The sequence below is a fragment of the Podarcis tiliguerta genome, assembly GCF_965153285.1.
Source record: "Podarcis tiliguerta genome assembly, chromosome: 12".
NCBI lineage: Eukaryota > Metazoa > Chordata > Lepidosauria > Squamata > Lacertidae > Podarcis > Podarcis tiliguerta.
Window position 1 is genome coordinate 59,659,991 of NC_139545.1, and position 16,157 is coordinate 59,676,147.

At 48.2% G+C, this 16,157-nt stretch overlaps 2 protein-coding genes across 2 annotated transcripts in view; one reads left to right on the plus strand and one right to left on the minus strand.

The window, feature by feature from the left end:
* Nucleotides 1-16,157, plus strand: part of LOC310660898 (uncharacterized protein) — a 561,482-nt gene that overhangs the window by 444,515 nt on the left and 100,810 nt on the right. The gene's annotated exons all lie outside the window — the stretch shown is intronic.
* Nucleotides 50-14,081, minus strand: LOC310660913 (vomeronasal type-2 receptor 26-like). Its single transcript, XM_083406447.1, has 5 exons — nucleotides 13,721-14,081; nucleotides 3,474-4,286; nucleotides 3,151-3,378; nucleotides 2,157-2,283; nucleotides 50-2,005 (listed from the first exon to the last, which is right to left on the minus strand). The coding sequence occupies exons 1-5, from the start codon at nucleotides 13,865-13,867 to the stop codon at nucleotides 1,107-1,109; spliced, it is 2,214 nt and encodes a 737-aa protein (XP_083262573.1). The 5' UTR covers nucleotides 13,868-14,081; the 3' UTR covers nucleotides 50-1,106.

The window sequence follows — 16,157 nt, forward strand, 5'->3', positions numbered from 1 at the left end:
GTTTTGTAGTCGGGGCACCTTAGGCAGTCCTGTTGTCTCTCACTGTCTATAATTTTTTGCCTGACCGTGGCTTTTCCTTGGCGCAAGCCCAGGCCTAAAAGGGCTTGAGGGGCAAAGCCCAGTTTCTGAAGAATGTTCAGGACAGCCAGCCTGACTGGAACTAGTCGCAAAGGATCAGTGGAGCTATACCAAGGGGGAGCAGTTTCAGTGCCATTTATATATTGAGGTTAGGCTGATATGAACCTCAACTCTCATCATCCCCGTTTCTAGTCTGACCCATGTGTTTGAAACACATCTGGGGACTTGTACAAGGGCTCTCAGAAGTTTGGATTGAACTCTCTCGAGGGGGAGAAAGCAGAGGATGGCGGGCCTTCTGCAGCTGAGCTCTCTGCTCTACTATCCTCAATGCCTGTCTTGTCTTGTGAGAAGGGTGTGTGTGTCAGGAATGCTTTCCAAAGACACTGAGTCTGTCAGCTGTCTCTCCCCTGGTGCTTCTTCTTCTTCCTGCTGTTCCTCTTCCAATCTTCGCCAGCTTCTACCCTCTGCAGCCTCTGAACTACGCCCTTCTGCATACAACTGAGCCAAATCCACACTGTCCTCCAGAACCAGCCAGGATGACCCAGATGAGGATCAGGAGCATAAAAAACAACAACATGATGTTTAACGTATCTTGTTGGAATCAGCCTGTGTAAAGATTTTCAGTCCAAGAGCTTGTAGTCATGGCAGTTATTATAGGTACATTTTCATCATTCATGACTTATGCAAAATGAAGAGAGATTTATATCGATAGAGCATTAATCTAAAAACAACTGTGTGTGTTTCCTTTCTGCAGTGCTGGGTTGAATCATCATGGAATACAGTGGTACCTCGGGTTAAGTACTTAATTCGTTCCGGAGGTCCTTTCTTAACCTGAAACTGTTCTTAACCTGAAGCACCACTTTAGCTAATGGGGCCTCCCGCTGCTGCCGCGCTGCTGGAGCACGATTTCTGTTCTTATCCAGAATCAAAGTTCTTAACCTGAAGCACTATTTCTGGGTTAGCGGAGTCTGTAACCTGAAGCATATGTAACCCAAGGAACCACTGTACTTTAAGAATCCAATGCCATCTTAAGTCCTTGTGGTCAGGTGCTCCTTTGTATTCAGATCAGGCCTCAGCACAATAACGTAGCACTTGGGGAGGAAGATGCAGCCCAGGAGCCCAGCACTGGAGGCCAACATAGAGAAGATCTGCACGGCCACCATGTACTTGCCCTTGGTGCTCAGGTAGGTGGGCACAAAAGACACCCAAACACTGCAGAAGACCAGCATGCTGAAGGTGATCAGCTTGGCTTCGTTGAAGGAGCCAGGCAGCTTCCTGGCTAGGAACGCCACCGTGAAGCAGATGGCAGCCAGGAAGCCCAGGTAGCCGAGGGCAACATAAAACATGGCCACAGAGCCTTCGTTGCATTGCAAGATGATCTCTTCCGCCTGGGAGTGCATGTCGGGCTCTGGGAATGGGGGAGAAGAGCCCAGCCAGATGGTGCAGATGAGAACTTGCACAGCAGAACAGGAGATGACAATGGAGTTGGCCAGACTCTTCCCTAGCCATCTCCTCACCCTGTTCCCTGGCCTTGTGGCCAGGAAGGCCAGCACCACCGTGATGGTCTTGGCCAAGAGAGAAGAAACTGCAACGGAGAAGATGATGCTGAAGGCCGTTTGTCGGAGAAGGCAGGTCGCTATTCTTGGTTGCCCAATGAAGAGGAAGGAGGACAAACAGGAAAGCAGAAGGGAGGCGAGCAGGATGTAGGAGAGGTCCCGGTTGTTGGCTTTGACTATTGGGGTTTCTTTGTATTTAATGAAGATTCCTAACACAATGCCTGCTGTAGAAGATAAGAAGAGGACAATGGAAGCTAAGGTGATCCCCAGATGGTCTTCATAAGCCAGGAAGGTGATAATCTTGGAGACACATTGATCTCGGTCCTTGTTTGGATGTTGATCTTCTGGGCATTTGGTGCAACGTTCTGCATCTGAGGAAGAGGAAAAGAGCGGCTTCAGCATCCCTTACATCCATGACCACCTGCCCTCAGGTAATAAGAATGTGTAGAGTGGCAAGCAATTCTTTGTTCCCTTTTTGCAAAGGGCAATAATGCTTCCTCTCTTGTAATCCTTCTCACCCACCTTCTTGGTTGGACATGGTTCCTTCCGCACAAGGATCACAAGCATAGCAGCAAACAGGCTTTCCTTCTGGAACCACCTTTGCAAATCCAGGTTGACATATTTTGCTACACCTGGAACGAGGCACGGCCTAACCATGAAGATAAGAAGGTGCATGGAAAATCAATAAAATTATAAGGGGGGGGGGGGAGAGAAGATGCATTGCGGAGAAAGTGTGAGGGGTATTTGTGTGTCTGGATTTCACCCACATAGTTTGGTAATCACCCAGCAGGATCTCGTCCCCCTGACCTCATCCACTTTCTGCATAGAAGCACCATTCTCCAGCTCTGACCCTGAGTTCCATCTCCGAGGGCCTTCTGGCGGTTCCCTCCCTGTGAGAAGTGAGGTTACAAGGAACCAGGCAGAGGGCCTTCTCATTGGTGGCGCCATCCCTGTGGAACAACCTCCCATAAGATGTCAGGGAAATAAATAACTAGCTGACTTTTAGAAGGCAGCCTGGTACAGAGAAGTATTAAATATTTGAGGTTTTATTGTACCAATTGGCTGTTTAGATCTCTAATGTGGTTTTGCCAAACTTAGGATTCTCCCACATGTCAAACCACAGGGTGCACACGCCGGGATGTAAGACTTGGGGGGTTACAAAAAACCAGCCTCCTTTGATGCTGGGGTGTGTGGAAGGAGTGGGAAGGAGAGAGAGAGAGGAAGGGAGAAGAGAAGAGAGCTGGGTGCTGCTGGCTTTCCTCCCCAGGTGGACTGAGAGGGACCTGGCTGGGAAACATAGTCTGCCTTTTCTCAGGATGCCTGAGTGCTAGCGCATTCTTGAGCCTCTAGATTCCTCTCCCCTCTCAGCTGCTGTGGCAAGAAGGAGCAGCGCTGGCAGCTGAAACTGGGTGGAAAGGACACCACTGGTCCCCCTTCTAAGGTCATTTGGCGAAAGAGGCTCCAGGAAGAGGATGAGCAGGATCTCCTAGCCTTCTTCCTGGGTAACATCCCCTACCTTGTGAAACTTCTCAGGCCACTCAATGGCTTCTGGGTTGATGGTGAACTTGATGCCAGTAGATGCCTCTCTCCTTATACTGCCAATCTTCACTAGAGCACGAGACCTATTGGGAAACATCACCCAATTCATGATATCAAAGTCAGGAGGCAGCTCCCAATTCTCATCCAAACATATTCTGCCCCTGGAAGTATTCAAACACTGGATTTCTTGTAAGAAAAAGTGGAGCTGGAATGACAGGGAAAACAGCAGTATTTTATTGTTCCTCACTTGGAGCAAGGGGCTCTCCAAAATAAGATTAATGCAAAAGACAATAAAATCACCTGCCATGGCTGAAGCCTTCCCTGTTCCCATTGGGCTCCTTCTCCCACCATCAGCATCCGCCGTGGTCTAGATGAAAACGCAGCATTTAAGGCCTGGGCTGCAGCTTGAACATTGATGTAAGTGCCATAGCTGTCGGCAGACAAGACTCTGTCAATCTCCCCTTGGGGCAAAGCCCCCCGTTCCTCCTTCTCTCTGCATCTTATCCAGCCTTTTGGGGATAAAACATGCTTTGCATATGAACAGTTAAATGCTTCATCCAAAAAATGGATAAGAAGACTGGACAGTGAGTGATCGTAACCATGTTTGGTGCTCCTTATTCTGGTCTTAATTGCAAGAGAGAGAGAGCCATGAATGTGCTGGAAGAGTGTAGGAGGGAAAGTCAAGCCAGTGCTGATGCCCAGGAAAGCTGTTGTGATCCAGACTTTCCCACCTATTTCCTCCTCATAATCCGTACATATTTCTATTATTAATAATATTTCCACTGTATCAGTTACATAGCAAACAAATACCCCAACTTGTCTCCATCTTAAATAAGCTTCACTTGGGTTCATCAGTGGAATTAAATCCTCTTCTGCCAATATTTTTGACAAGGCAATGCAGATGCCTCTTCTGATCATCAGAGGTGTCATAATGCTCACAAACCTTTCTCCACTGTCATTGTCTGCAGCCAAGAGGCCAACCCACGTCCATCCGAAATGGAGGAGCAACTCCACGATCCCTTGGTACTGACTTTCGTCTTTGGGGAGCATCTGGTAGACGAAAGGGAACTGTGTTTTATCTTCAAGAACCTGGGCTGTGAAGCCATAACTGAGCTGGTGAGGAAAGGAAAGAGTAATTGTTTTGCTTTCAGGAAGGGAGTGGATATTTAGTAATCTGAAATGATTGATATCTAACCAAAGTTGTGCTGGTGGGCCACAACATCTGGTGGTGTCAGGAACTGTTCCGATGAGAAGAAGAGGAGGTGGAGACCCTCAAGAGTCTTCCAGGGAGGGGGCAGAGGAAGACAGCATGGAGCCAGGTTTGTGGTGGTGGGAAAAGGACCCAGCCCAGAAGAAGAAAAGAGCTGGGGAATGTTGGAAGGTGAGGAACAAGGGCAAGGTGGCAGATTCACCAGCTCTGAAGAGAGACAGGAGTCAGATGCAGTGGAGACAAGATCAGAGCCAGTTTAGACTATGTCCCTTGGGAGCCTGCTAGATCTTCCTCCTTCCTCTAAAACCAGGCGTTTCACCCTGTCAGGGAACTGCCATCAGCGTCCGAGGGAGAGAGCAAGCTCCAAAGGGATCCCAGAGAGCGTCCCGGGAGTGGGAGAGGCAGCCCGTCTTCTGGTGAAGAGAATCAACGTAGCTCCAGTGGAGAAGGGGGGCAGATGGGAGAATCGGCGAGGCGGTCCCATGATTCCTTGCCGGGGACCAGCGGGGAGAGTAGGGGTCCTCCGCTGCCTACGCCCTCCTTGCGCAGAAGGCTTCCGCGCAGGGAGAGTAGGAGAAGACTTGGCGTCAAAGAGCTTCTTTGCTGGAAGAAGGTTAAGAAACGCCCACTGAGGGATTTTGCCAGTGATTGAGACAGTCACGGGCGAGTGGCTGCCCGGACAGGAAAGGTTCACTCAGGTAACCCAGCCAGAGGTTGGGACAAGCTTACGCACGAGTGACCCCCTAGAACCATTACAGCAATCCGCCAGTCCCTGACGTTGCTTGTGCGCAGCCCCGGAGAAGCAGCAAGATGAGCCAAACAGAGCCAGCCGGAGGGACAGAGCAAGAAGCCCTGGTGCGAGGTCTGGTCGAGAGGAACCGAGACCTGGAGGCGCATGCTGGCGGCTGGAGGAGAGACGAGCTCAGGATGCTCAGGTCAGAGCCACCCCGATAGGGAGGAAGGTCCCGGGTCTGGTACACAAGTTTGGTGGAAAGCCCCAAGACTACAATGCCTTCCGAATGGAAATTCAGTACGCTTTGGAAGTGCAGAAACATGACTTTGCTGATGACGGGGAGAGGGTGGCTTACATTGTGGGACATCTGCAGGATGGGGCGCGTGAATGGATCAGGCCCCTAATGGCGACGCAGAATGATGCATTGAAAGATCTTAAGAAATTCTACCAAGGAATGGACGCGATGTTCTCCAGCGAGGTAGAGCAAAGCGTGACGAGACGGGAGCTGATGGGGTGCAAGCAGGGGAGCCTGTCCGTCAGAAACTACTGGTCGAGTTTCGCGATGTTAGTCCACAAACTTGGGTGGGATCTGGACTCTGAACCGATGCAAATGTTGTTTGAGGCGGGTTTGTCCCCCGAAGTGAAGGACAAATTGTCCCGAGCGCCCCGCCCGCGGTCGATGGATGAACTCACACAGACGGTGCTGCTTGCGATCGGTGTGCGCCAGGAAGCGCGGGCTCAAGAGAAGCGGGAGATAAGGGCGGAACGTTTCCATGACAACCGCATTCCCAAGATGCCGAGGGAGCCTTCCCACGCGGCGGAGCCGATGGAAATTGATGGGGCGCGCGCGCGAAGTTTCTAATGCTGGTGAAGGTCGGAAAAGGGAGGGAAAGGAGTGGAAAACTACCAAGAAGTGTTTCCTCTGTCAGCGACCGGGACATTTTGCCAAGGTCTGCCCTCAACGAAAAGCCTGGCAAGGCATGGTGGGGGCTGCAGACCACGACGAGAAGGGGGAGGCGGGGCAGGTGCAGGGAAATGACAACGCCTAGCTGCCAACCAGCAGGGGCAGCAGCCAGGCCAGCCACCAATAGAAGTGCCTCAGCCTGACCCCCCCAAAGCAGCTATAGCCATAGAGGTGGTGCTAGAACTCCCAAACGGGCACCCCGTCAAAGTGAAGGGGCTACTAGATTCTGGCAGCTCGTGTACTCTCTTCAGCAGAGACTTCGCTCTGGAGCACCAACTCCACCTGTTACCACTAGACTTTCCCTTGCAGGTGACCACCATCGATGGCAGGGAACTCCTGGGGGGGGGAGTGACGCACCAGACACCGCCAATGCGAATGAGGGTCTCCAGGCACACGGAAACCATTGCCTATGACCCAGTGGTGTCATGGCATCAGCGGTCGGTCACCTTGGGTCAGCTTACTACTTAGAGCACTGTCTGGGAGGGAAGGAACCCAGAATGGCGGTGGCTAGGGTGGCTGGGTTGGCCCTGGAGCAAAAAGGGGAGGTGCCACCACAGTATGCTGATCTGAAGGAGGTCTTCAGCGAGATGGAGGCAGATAAGCTGCCCCCCCACAGGCCCTTTGACTGCCAAATCAACCTGCTTCCAGGGGCTCAGTTACCCGTGGGTAAGCTGTATGCCATGTCCGATCGGGAGATGCAGGAGCTACGGCAGTTTATTGACAAGAACCTGAAGAGAGGTTTCATAAGGGAATCAAAGGCAGTGGGGGGCAGTCCAGTGTTCTTTGTGGACAAAAAAGAGACTAACCAGCCCAGGTTAGTCGTGGATTACCGGGTCCTAAACTTGGTATCAGAACCCGTGACTTTCCCAATGCCCAGGATTGATGATATTTTGACACGTGTGAGGCAGGGAAAGATTTTTACCAAGCTGGACCTCAGGGGAGCCTACAATCTGATTAGGATAAGGGAGGGGGACAAATGGAAAACGACTATGTTCACCCCCCCGGGGGCTTTTGAGTACTTAGTCATGCCATTTTGATTACAATCAGGCTCTGCCTGCTTTCAAGCATTCATGCACCATGTGTTGGGGCCCCTGCTGTACAAGAATTGCGTAGCCTTTTTGGACGACGTCTTAATCTATTCGGACAATGAAAAGCAACACGTCAGAGACGTCAGGGAGGTACTACAGAGATTGAAGAAGCATCAGTTGTGGGTCAAGCTGGAAAATGCCAATTCCACGCCAAGGAGGTCGAGTTCCTGGGCTACAGGCTGTCAGACAAAGGACTGGCCATGGATCCGGGCAAGGTGAAGGCAGTGCTGGAATGGAAAGCCCCCCAAAACAGAAAGGATGTGCAGAGGTTCCTAGGCTTCAGCAACTTCTACAGGAAGTTCATAAAGAACTTCGCTCACTTGACAGTGCCCATAACGGATTGTCTTAGTAGCAAAAAGAAGTTCACGTGGACAGAGGGTGTGCAGCAATCCTTTTAAATAATGACTACAAACTGTTCGCCAATATATTGGCAAACAGAATGAAAAAGCTGTTAAAGGGACTGATACATGAAGACCAAGCAGGCTTCCTTCCTGGCAGACAAATGAAAGATAATATTAGGAATATAATTAAAGTTTTGGAATATTTGAATGCCAGGAATGATAAGCAAGCTTTGTTGATTTTTGTGGATGCGGAAAAGGCCTTTGACAACATTTCTTGGGAATTTTTGTTAAAAAAATTTGAAATGATGGACATCGGACAAAGAATTATGAATGGTATAGGAGCAATATATAGAGATCAAAGAGCAAAACTAATAGTTAACAATGTGGTGTCAGAAAACATAAAAATAACTAAAGGCACTAGGCAAGGATGTCTGCTGTCATCACTGTTATTCATCACGGTCCTGGAGGTCCTTTTAAGAGCAATAATAAGTAATCAACAAATAAATGGGATAACGGTAGGAAGCAAGCAATATAAGATTAAAGCCTTTGCTGATGACTTGGTTTTAACTCTGGAAAATTCAACAGACACTGTAACGGAAGTTTGGAATGAAATAGATCAGTTTGGTCAATTGGTGGGATTTATGTTAAACAAGAAAAAGACAAAAATTATTTGTAGAAATATGGATCGAGAAACTATTGATAAAGGGCAGCAATAGTTAGAAATAGAAGTGGTAAAGAAAGTCAAATATTTGGGAGTTTGGTGAACCCCCAGAAGTATTGATTTATATCAATGGAGGCAAAACAACTATCAAAACAACTATATACCAACCTGGAATAGGATTAAAAAAGACTTAGAGGTGTGGGGAAGAATGAAATTCTCATTTTGGGGTAGAATCGCAATAATAAAAATGAACATGCTGCCAAAGATGTTGCTTTTGTTTCAAACCGTTCCAGTAATCAGAGGGGCAGCAATTTTTAAAAACTGCCAAAGAGAAATTTCAAGGTTCATATGGCAGGGTAAGAAGCCGAGAATAATGTTTAAGATATTGACTGATGCAAAAGAAAGAGGAGGCTTCGCCCTGCCGGACCTGAAATTATATTACGAAGCATCTTGCCTCTGCTGGTTGAAGGAATGGATGAAATTGGAAAATACTGACTTGTTAGATCTAGAAGGTTTCGATAACAAATTTGGGTGGCATGCTTATTTATGGCATGACAAAAAGCGAGTACATAAAGGGTTTGGAAACCACACTATAAGAGGATCTTTAAAGAGGTTTGGGAAAAGTACAAAAATTTGTTGGAAGTAAAAACTTCATATTGGTTGTCACCATTAGAGGTGTTGCGTGTGAAAAAAACCAACATGAAAGGGGATTGGGTAACATATCGAGACCTAATAAGAAAAATAGATGGTAAATGGATGTTAAAACCATATGAAGAAGTTAAGAAATATGTTAATGACTGGCTGCACTATTATCAAATTAACGAAATGTTTAAAAAAGATTTAAAGTTAAGAGGTTTTGATGATAAAGAGTCGAAATTCCAGAAAGAAATAATAAATAGCGATTTTAAAGTTCTGTCTAAAATGTATAAGATATTACTAGAATGGCACACGAAAGATGAAGAGATAAAATCAGTTATGATTGATTGGGCCAAAGATTTTGGATATAACATACAAATGGAGGATTGGGAGAAACTGTGGAAAGAAGGTTTAAGATTTACTGCATGTATAACTATAAAAGAAAATGTGATGAAAATGATGTATCCATGGTATCTAACACCGGTGAAGTTAGCAAAGATGTACAAGGGATGTAATAAATGTTGGAAATGTAAAGAAAAAGAAGGTACATTTTACCATATGTGGTGGGAGTGCAAGAAAGTAAAAAGTTACTGGGAAATGATATATAACGAATTGAAAAAAATGTTTAAATATACCTTTGTTAAGAAACCAGAAGCACTCTTACTTGGTATCGTAGGGAATGAGATAAATAAGAAAGATAGGAAATTATTTTTATATGCAGTAACAGCAGCGAGAATATTGATGGCTCAGAAATGGAAGCAAGAAGAATTACCTACATTGGAAGAATGGAGAATGAAGATGATGGACTTTGCAGAACTTGATAGACTTACAGGAAGAATTCGAAATTGAAGAGATCAGAGATTCACAGAAGATTGGGAAAAGTTTACAGACTATATGCATAACTTAAGTGAAAAACAAATAACGCTTGTAAGCTTTAATGAAGCTCTGTAAAAAAGAAATGCGAGAATGTGAGTGAAATAAGATTTAAATTTACAAATAAGAGGTGAGATTTTAGAAATGTGTAAGAAATTAAGAAGGGAAGGAGTACCAGCCAAGTTGAGGGAAGTAAAAAAAAAGGAAGCTGAGCAAGTCAGAGCAAAACTACACAGTATATGACCGAGAACTGCTTGCGATCTATGCAGCATTTCGGCGATGGAGACATCTGTTGGTAGGGGCACAGCACAAGATCCAGGTCCGAACTGACCACAAGAACTTGGAATACTGGCGGACCGCGCGAGTGCTCAACCAGAGACAGATCAGGTGGTCCCAGGAGTTCTCCAAGTTTTCCTTCGAGATCCGATACGTGCTGGGAGAGGAGAATGTAAGGGCAGACGCTCTCTCCCGGAAACCGGAGTACATGGAAGGAGAAGGGCCACCAGAGACCCGGCACGTGTTCCCCGAGGACCGGTGTTTGTGTGGGGGGGCGTTGGTTGGCAAACGAGAATTGGCAGGGCTCACCAGAGACGATGAGTTTGCTCAGACAAAGATCAGGGAGCTCAGGGACGGAAAGGAAGTCCATGGAGGGTTTGAGGAAAAGGAAGGGCTACTGTACTATAAGGGGGCGCTGTATGTACCGGGGGAGACTTTGAGGGTGTAGCAGGAACCCCCCCCCCCATCATTCAGTTTATACAAACTTCACACACACTCACACTCACACACTACATACGCTACACTTCTGTTATAAATTCATAGAAAATCAACCATACATTGGATTTGCACTGTTCCACTTTTATTTTACTCCATGAAGGAAAGACTACAAAATGGGGAAGGTTTGATACAGGGCGCCATAATCCCTTCACCATACCAGCACATCCACAGGAACCCTGCCCAGCTGCTATGCCAACCCTGATGATCCCAGACAGAAGACAATCAAGATCACAAAGAACTTGCATATGGGAGTGGATTCAGCACAGATTGGAACAAAGGACAATGATCAGATCTTCCCTCAGGGGGCAGGAAACTGTGACTACCTTTTGTCTTCAGAAAATGACTCATGGGGAGGGGTAGAAGGGAACCAGACAGGTGACAGGACACTCAGGTTACCACCACAACTCCTCCCTCAACCCCTCCTTTCTGTAATGTATGCATGATGTTTCTGGGGGTGGGCTTGACCTAGAGGATGGGAATTTCAAAAGTTTTTATAAGGACTTGCACATCATTTTCTGGGTCTTTCCTCTCTCCTGCAAGTGAGGGGAGCGCCCTGTTGCAACAGTTCAATAAAGGCCAAGCCTACAGGCTGTTGATTTGCTCCAATTTACTCTGGTTGGTGTCTTTACTTATTGTCCAAGGGAGCCCTCGGATTTTTCCAGTAACAAGGGGGAAGGTACTTAAGCAACTCCATGACAACCCAACAGCTGGGCAGGCACTTTGGGCAGCACAAGACCATGCTACTGGTCACCAGGCAGTTATGGTGGCCAAAGGTGAGGGAAGACGTACGAGAATATGTACGAGGGTGCGACCGATGCCAGAGGGCTAAGGGGGAAAGGACCGCCCCCACGGGGCTACTGGAACCCTTACCCACACCAGGAAGGCCCTGGCAGCTGGTGTCCATTGATTTTATGACAGATCTGCCCAAGTCTAGGGGAAAGACAGCGGTCATGGTAGTAGTCGATCTACTGACTAAAATGTGCCATTTCGTAGCTTGCTCACATGCAGCAACGGCCGAGGAGGCCGCCAGGTTGTTTGTGGATCACATTTTCAGACTGCATGGAGCTCCTTTAAGGGTAATCTCGGATCGCGGGAAACAATTTACTTCCCGGTTCTGGCGGAAACTCATGAGCTTACTGCAGGTTGAGGTGAGCTTCTCGACGGCGAGGCACCCGGAAACCAACGGACAAGCCGAAAGAGCGAACGCCATACTCCAGCAATACCTATGCTGCTATGTCAGCGAGAGACAGAACGATTGGGTAGAGAAATTAGCTTTGGCTGAATTTGCGTACCATAACTCTGAACACGTGTCCACGGGAATGAGCCCTTTCATGGCCAGTTACGGGTGTCACCCCAGGGCATTCCCAGGGCGGGGGGAGGAAGGATGGAGTGTACCTGCGGCTGAGCAATTTGTGGACGAAATGGAGGCCCTACACCAGCAACTAAGGCTGAACTTGGAGCAGGCCAAGGAAGTTTACAAGAGGCAGGCGGACAGGCACCGTCGGGAGGGGGAGGCCATACGGGTGGGAGACCGGGTGTGGTTGTCATCCCAAGGATTGCCCCTAAAGGGAGGGTGCAAGAAGTTGCAGCCGAGGTGGCTGGGAGGGGGAACCTAGGTCGGAAAAAACGTGGGTCCCTGCTGAATCAATCACGGACGGGTATCTGGTGGAAGAATTCCACAGTTTGTTCCCGGACAAGCCCAAACCATTAGCGAGATTCTGGGAGGAGGAATTTGGACCCACGGACGACGAAGGGGATTTTGTGGGTTTTCCTGCCTCCGAAGAGGAGGGAGAGGAGGTGTCCGAGGGAGAAGAATCAGACTGGGAGGGTCAACCAGTGGGAAGAGATCCAAGTGGATGCGAGGCTGGTTTTGAATCCTCAGAAGATGATGCCAGCTCTTTCATGGGATTCCCTGCATTGTCGGCCGAGGAGAGGAAGGAGGTTGTGCCGGAAAATCGCGCCTGGGGTGGGAGGGGTCCTGAGGAGGAGGTGGATGTCAGGGAACTGCCATCAGTGTCCGAGGGAGAGAGCAAGCTCCAAAGGGATCCCAGAGAGCGTCCCGGGAGTGGGAGAGGCAGCCTGTCTTCTGGGGAAGAGAATCAACGTAGCTCCAGTGGAGAAGAGGGGCAGATGGGAGAATCGGCGAGGCGGTCCCATGATTCCTTGCCGGGGACCAGCGGGGAGAGGAAGGGTCCTCCGCTGCCTACGCCCTCCTTGCGCAGAAGGCTTCCGCGCAGGGAGAGTAGAAGACTAGGCGTCAAAGAGCTTCTTTGCTGGAAGAAGTTTAAGAAACGCCCACTGACGGATTCTGCCAGCGATTGAGATGGTCACGGGCGAGTGGCTGCCCGGACAGGAAAGGTTCACTCAGGTAACCCAGCCAGGTGTTTGCACCAGCTTACGCACGAGCAACCCCTAGAACCATTACACACCCACATCACAGAGCAGAAAACGACCCAGGGGCAGAAGGGGTCCCTTGGCCGCCACCGTAGGCAGCAGGAGGGGTCTGATATGCAGACAGCAAGCTGGGGCAAGGAGGAGGGGGCACACTGGGCAACAGCTCCAGCCTGGAGGGAACATACTTTGTGGTTCTCTGTCTGCTTCATTTGATACTAAGAAGAGAAGGGTTAGAGATGCTCTCTGCCTGCCTGGTACTTTGCCTGTCAGCTCCCTCCCTGTCAAGTAGGAAAAGGCTCAGTACATTCAAAAAAGAGTGTTGGATTCCATTCCATTTATTATATTTCTGTGCTGCTTTTCATTCACAAAAATCACAAAGCAGCTCAAGAACAGCAAAAACGTAATAGAACATCACAAATACAACATAATTCATATAGAATAATTTACAAACCATCAGTTAAGCATTTACGCTCTATAAAAAAACTATTAAGAAAACTACTCAAAAGCTAAACAGCACAATTTCAACAAAAGTAACTTTATAAGATTAACAAAATACCACAGTATGTATAATCTATGGAACAATATTAATACCCTCAGCAAACCAGCAGCCAGAAATGAACCGAGCACTCTTGAATTCATGCACCCAGTCTCCCCACCGCAGGACTCATGATCTTTCTCCTGATTCAGTTCACTAAAAGACACACGCAGATAATGTCCATGGCAGCAGCTCAGGGCTGGAAGGTGGGGCAAGGCAGGTGGGAGAAGCCTTGGCCTGATGACCAGCACATAGCTCAGGGTTTCCCCCCTTAACGCCCCCCAGGAGAAAGTAGAGTTTCCTCCTGTGTCCCTCCCTGCCCTCTGTCCCATTCATACCTGTGGGATTTTGTAGATGCCTGACATGGTGGAAATCTCCTTTGAGATGTCAGAATCACTCCTTCCAAGAACAGCCAGAAGGGGATTCTCTTCTCCGCAGCGATAATTGGGAATGTTTCTTCCGCTGCCTGCAAGCAGCTCTAGCATGGCATCTGAAGTCACCCTGGCATCAAAATAGTTCTCATAGAGGTTGTAGCCAAGGGTGGTGTTGGGTAGGAGCCTGAGATCCTGGTTGATCTCCTGGATGGTGAACAGGAAGGACAGGGTGTGCCAGCAGAACGCAAATGTGTCGCTGCAATGAATGGACCAATTTAAAAGACTGAAACCCTCTTCACAGGTGAATGATACCAAAATATTACCCACAAAGATTAGTCTCTATTAAATTATCTTATTGCATTTGTATCCAACCCTTTCCTGACTATTATACAATAAAGTTTTGGAGATTTGTTCTCCAATCCAGGAGTGTAGAGGTACTCCGGAGAATAAAACAGAGTAAGAAAATGAATCTCCCTCCCCCCAAATTTGTGAAATACTGGGAAATTGCTGCAAATGTTTTGCTTGTGCTTTTGCCTCAGGAGTTTGGCTCCTTCAAAGGGGGGCTGTACACATTCCCCAGCTGTTATTCAGAAGGCAAAATGGGGGTCAAGTAGGGGGGGTGTTTTGTCCAGGGTGACCAGTGGGTTAGTTAGGAGCAATTTGAGTCCAGGACCTCAAAACATCTTTACTGAGGAAGAAGAGGAGGAAGAGGAGGAGGAGGAGCAGAAGAATTGCTCATGTTTAAGAGCTCTGACTCCATAGCATGGGAGTCTCCTGGCTTTTATTGTTTTATTTCCTCCTTTGTAGAAAGCATACCTTTCTCTCTCTCCAGCCAACAAACGTCACCCAGAGGATCTTAACATTTCATTCTCAAAACTGCTGCATCCCTTAAAAGCAATTCTGACTAGGCAGTTTATAAATTGTACCAATAGAATTGTAATAAATCACATCTTGGAACCTTGGAAACTGCCTGAGTTTCATGCCAGCCTCACCTCCTTCCTGCAGGTGGGAAACTTCAGGGGATCCCTTTGATCCCTGACCAGATTCTCTTGCATTCTTGTGTCACCAACCTCCAAAAGCAACCCAGCAGCATGAGAAGGAGAGTATTTTACTTGGGAAGATGCAAGGAACTGGGAGAGGCTTTGGGGGAAATCTTTTCCTGGACTCCAACTCCCATCATCTCCAACCATCAAGGCCAAGGGTCAGGCAGGCAAGAGGGGGTTGTAATCCAGCGATCTCTGGAGGACCCCAGACTCCTCAATCTTGAGAAAGGGGCTCTCTCCTTCAGAGATAGGGACCGGGGGCCCTTAAGGACTTTGACATCCCTCTGTAAAGAATTACTTACTCCACAATCCTGGTGAAGGGTGTCTGGGAGAAGACATAGGGATCATATTCTAAAAAATCTTTTGGAGATACGATTCCACCAATGAGAAAGTCTCCAGGGTGGTAGTAATTGCGAGCATCAGTTTGATCTCTGATCAGATTCAAGGGGCATTTTGCCTTCTGCTTCACACAGACTCCTTGGGAGCAAATTAGCAGCAGGAGCAGCAGGGATCTCATCCTGGCTCTGCCTCCTTCACATCTGCTACGTGTGGCTCCTCTTCCTTCCTGACCCAGCCAAGCAGGAGAATCACAAGACTCTTGCAAGACCAAAGCTGCAGTGGCTTTCCTGGGTTGGGATGGGGGGCTCAGCTCTGGCTTCCCTCTTCCCCCCAGCCCTTCACCTGCCCCAAATCCTGACTCAGTCTGTCTCCAACACAGGAAATACTATCTGCAAGAACTTTTTCTTTTTCACTCACGGTACAATTTATAATGTCATGCTGTTGGTGCTTCTGATGCAACCTCCAGAAACATCTCTTGGGCTTTTAGAAGATGAAATCACTATGATTTTGATAATTATAAGTGGAAGAAATCTCACCTAGATAACTTTCTGGCGTCTTGAATGGCTCAAGCAGCAGCTGCAGAGCTGGAGGAAAACATGTTTGCAATGCTGCTCTAACATTTGCCATAAATCAATAGGGGTGGGCAAGTTTGGGCTGAAATTTGTGCACAGGGCCTCCGGAGAGAGACCTGCACCTGGATCCGACCAAAGTCCTAACTAGTCCAACACCCTGTAGCTCACAGTGGGAAACTAGAGAAGCAGGACTGGAGGGTCCCAAGGGAGCTGCTGACACCTTCTCAAAGAATTGGGGTGCTGAAAGCTTGAAAAGGCTACAAGGCCCCAAAGTCCTGCTCTGCCTCCACAGGGGAGAGGGCGGTTGTGCTCAGATCCAGTCAGGGCTTTCGATGGAGACATTGGGTCGTCCACTGTGAGTATAGGATGAGGAATGACAATGAGCCATTGGCCTAAATGAGCCAGCAGACTCCTCAGATTCCCAGGGCTGTTATTTCATAGTTGCAT

Excerpts from the sequence above, each read along its gene's own strand:
- LOC310660913 (XM_083406447.1), bottom strand. The coding sequence starts at position 13,867 with ATGCTAGAGCTGCTTGCAGGCAGCGGAAGAAACATTCCCAATTATCGC. Across the intron at positions 3,379-3,473 it reads GAAGGCTTCAGCCATGGCAG|CTCCACTTTTTCTTACAAGA; the intron begins GTGATTTTATTG and ends CTGTCATTCCAG. Across the intron at positions 2,284-3,150 it reads GGCCTGAGAAGTTTCACAAG|GCCGTGCCTCGTTCCAGGTG; the intron begins GTAGGGGATGTT and ends CTTCATGGTTAG.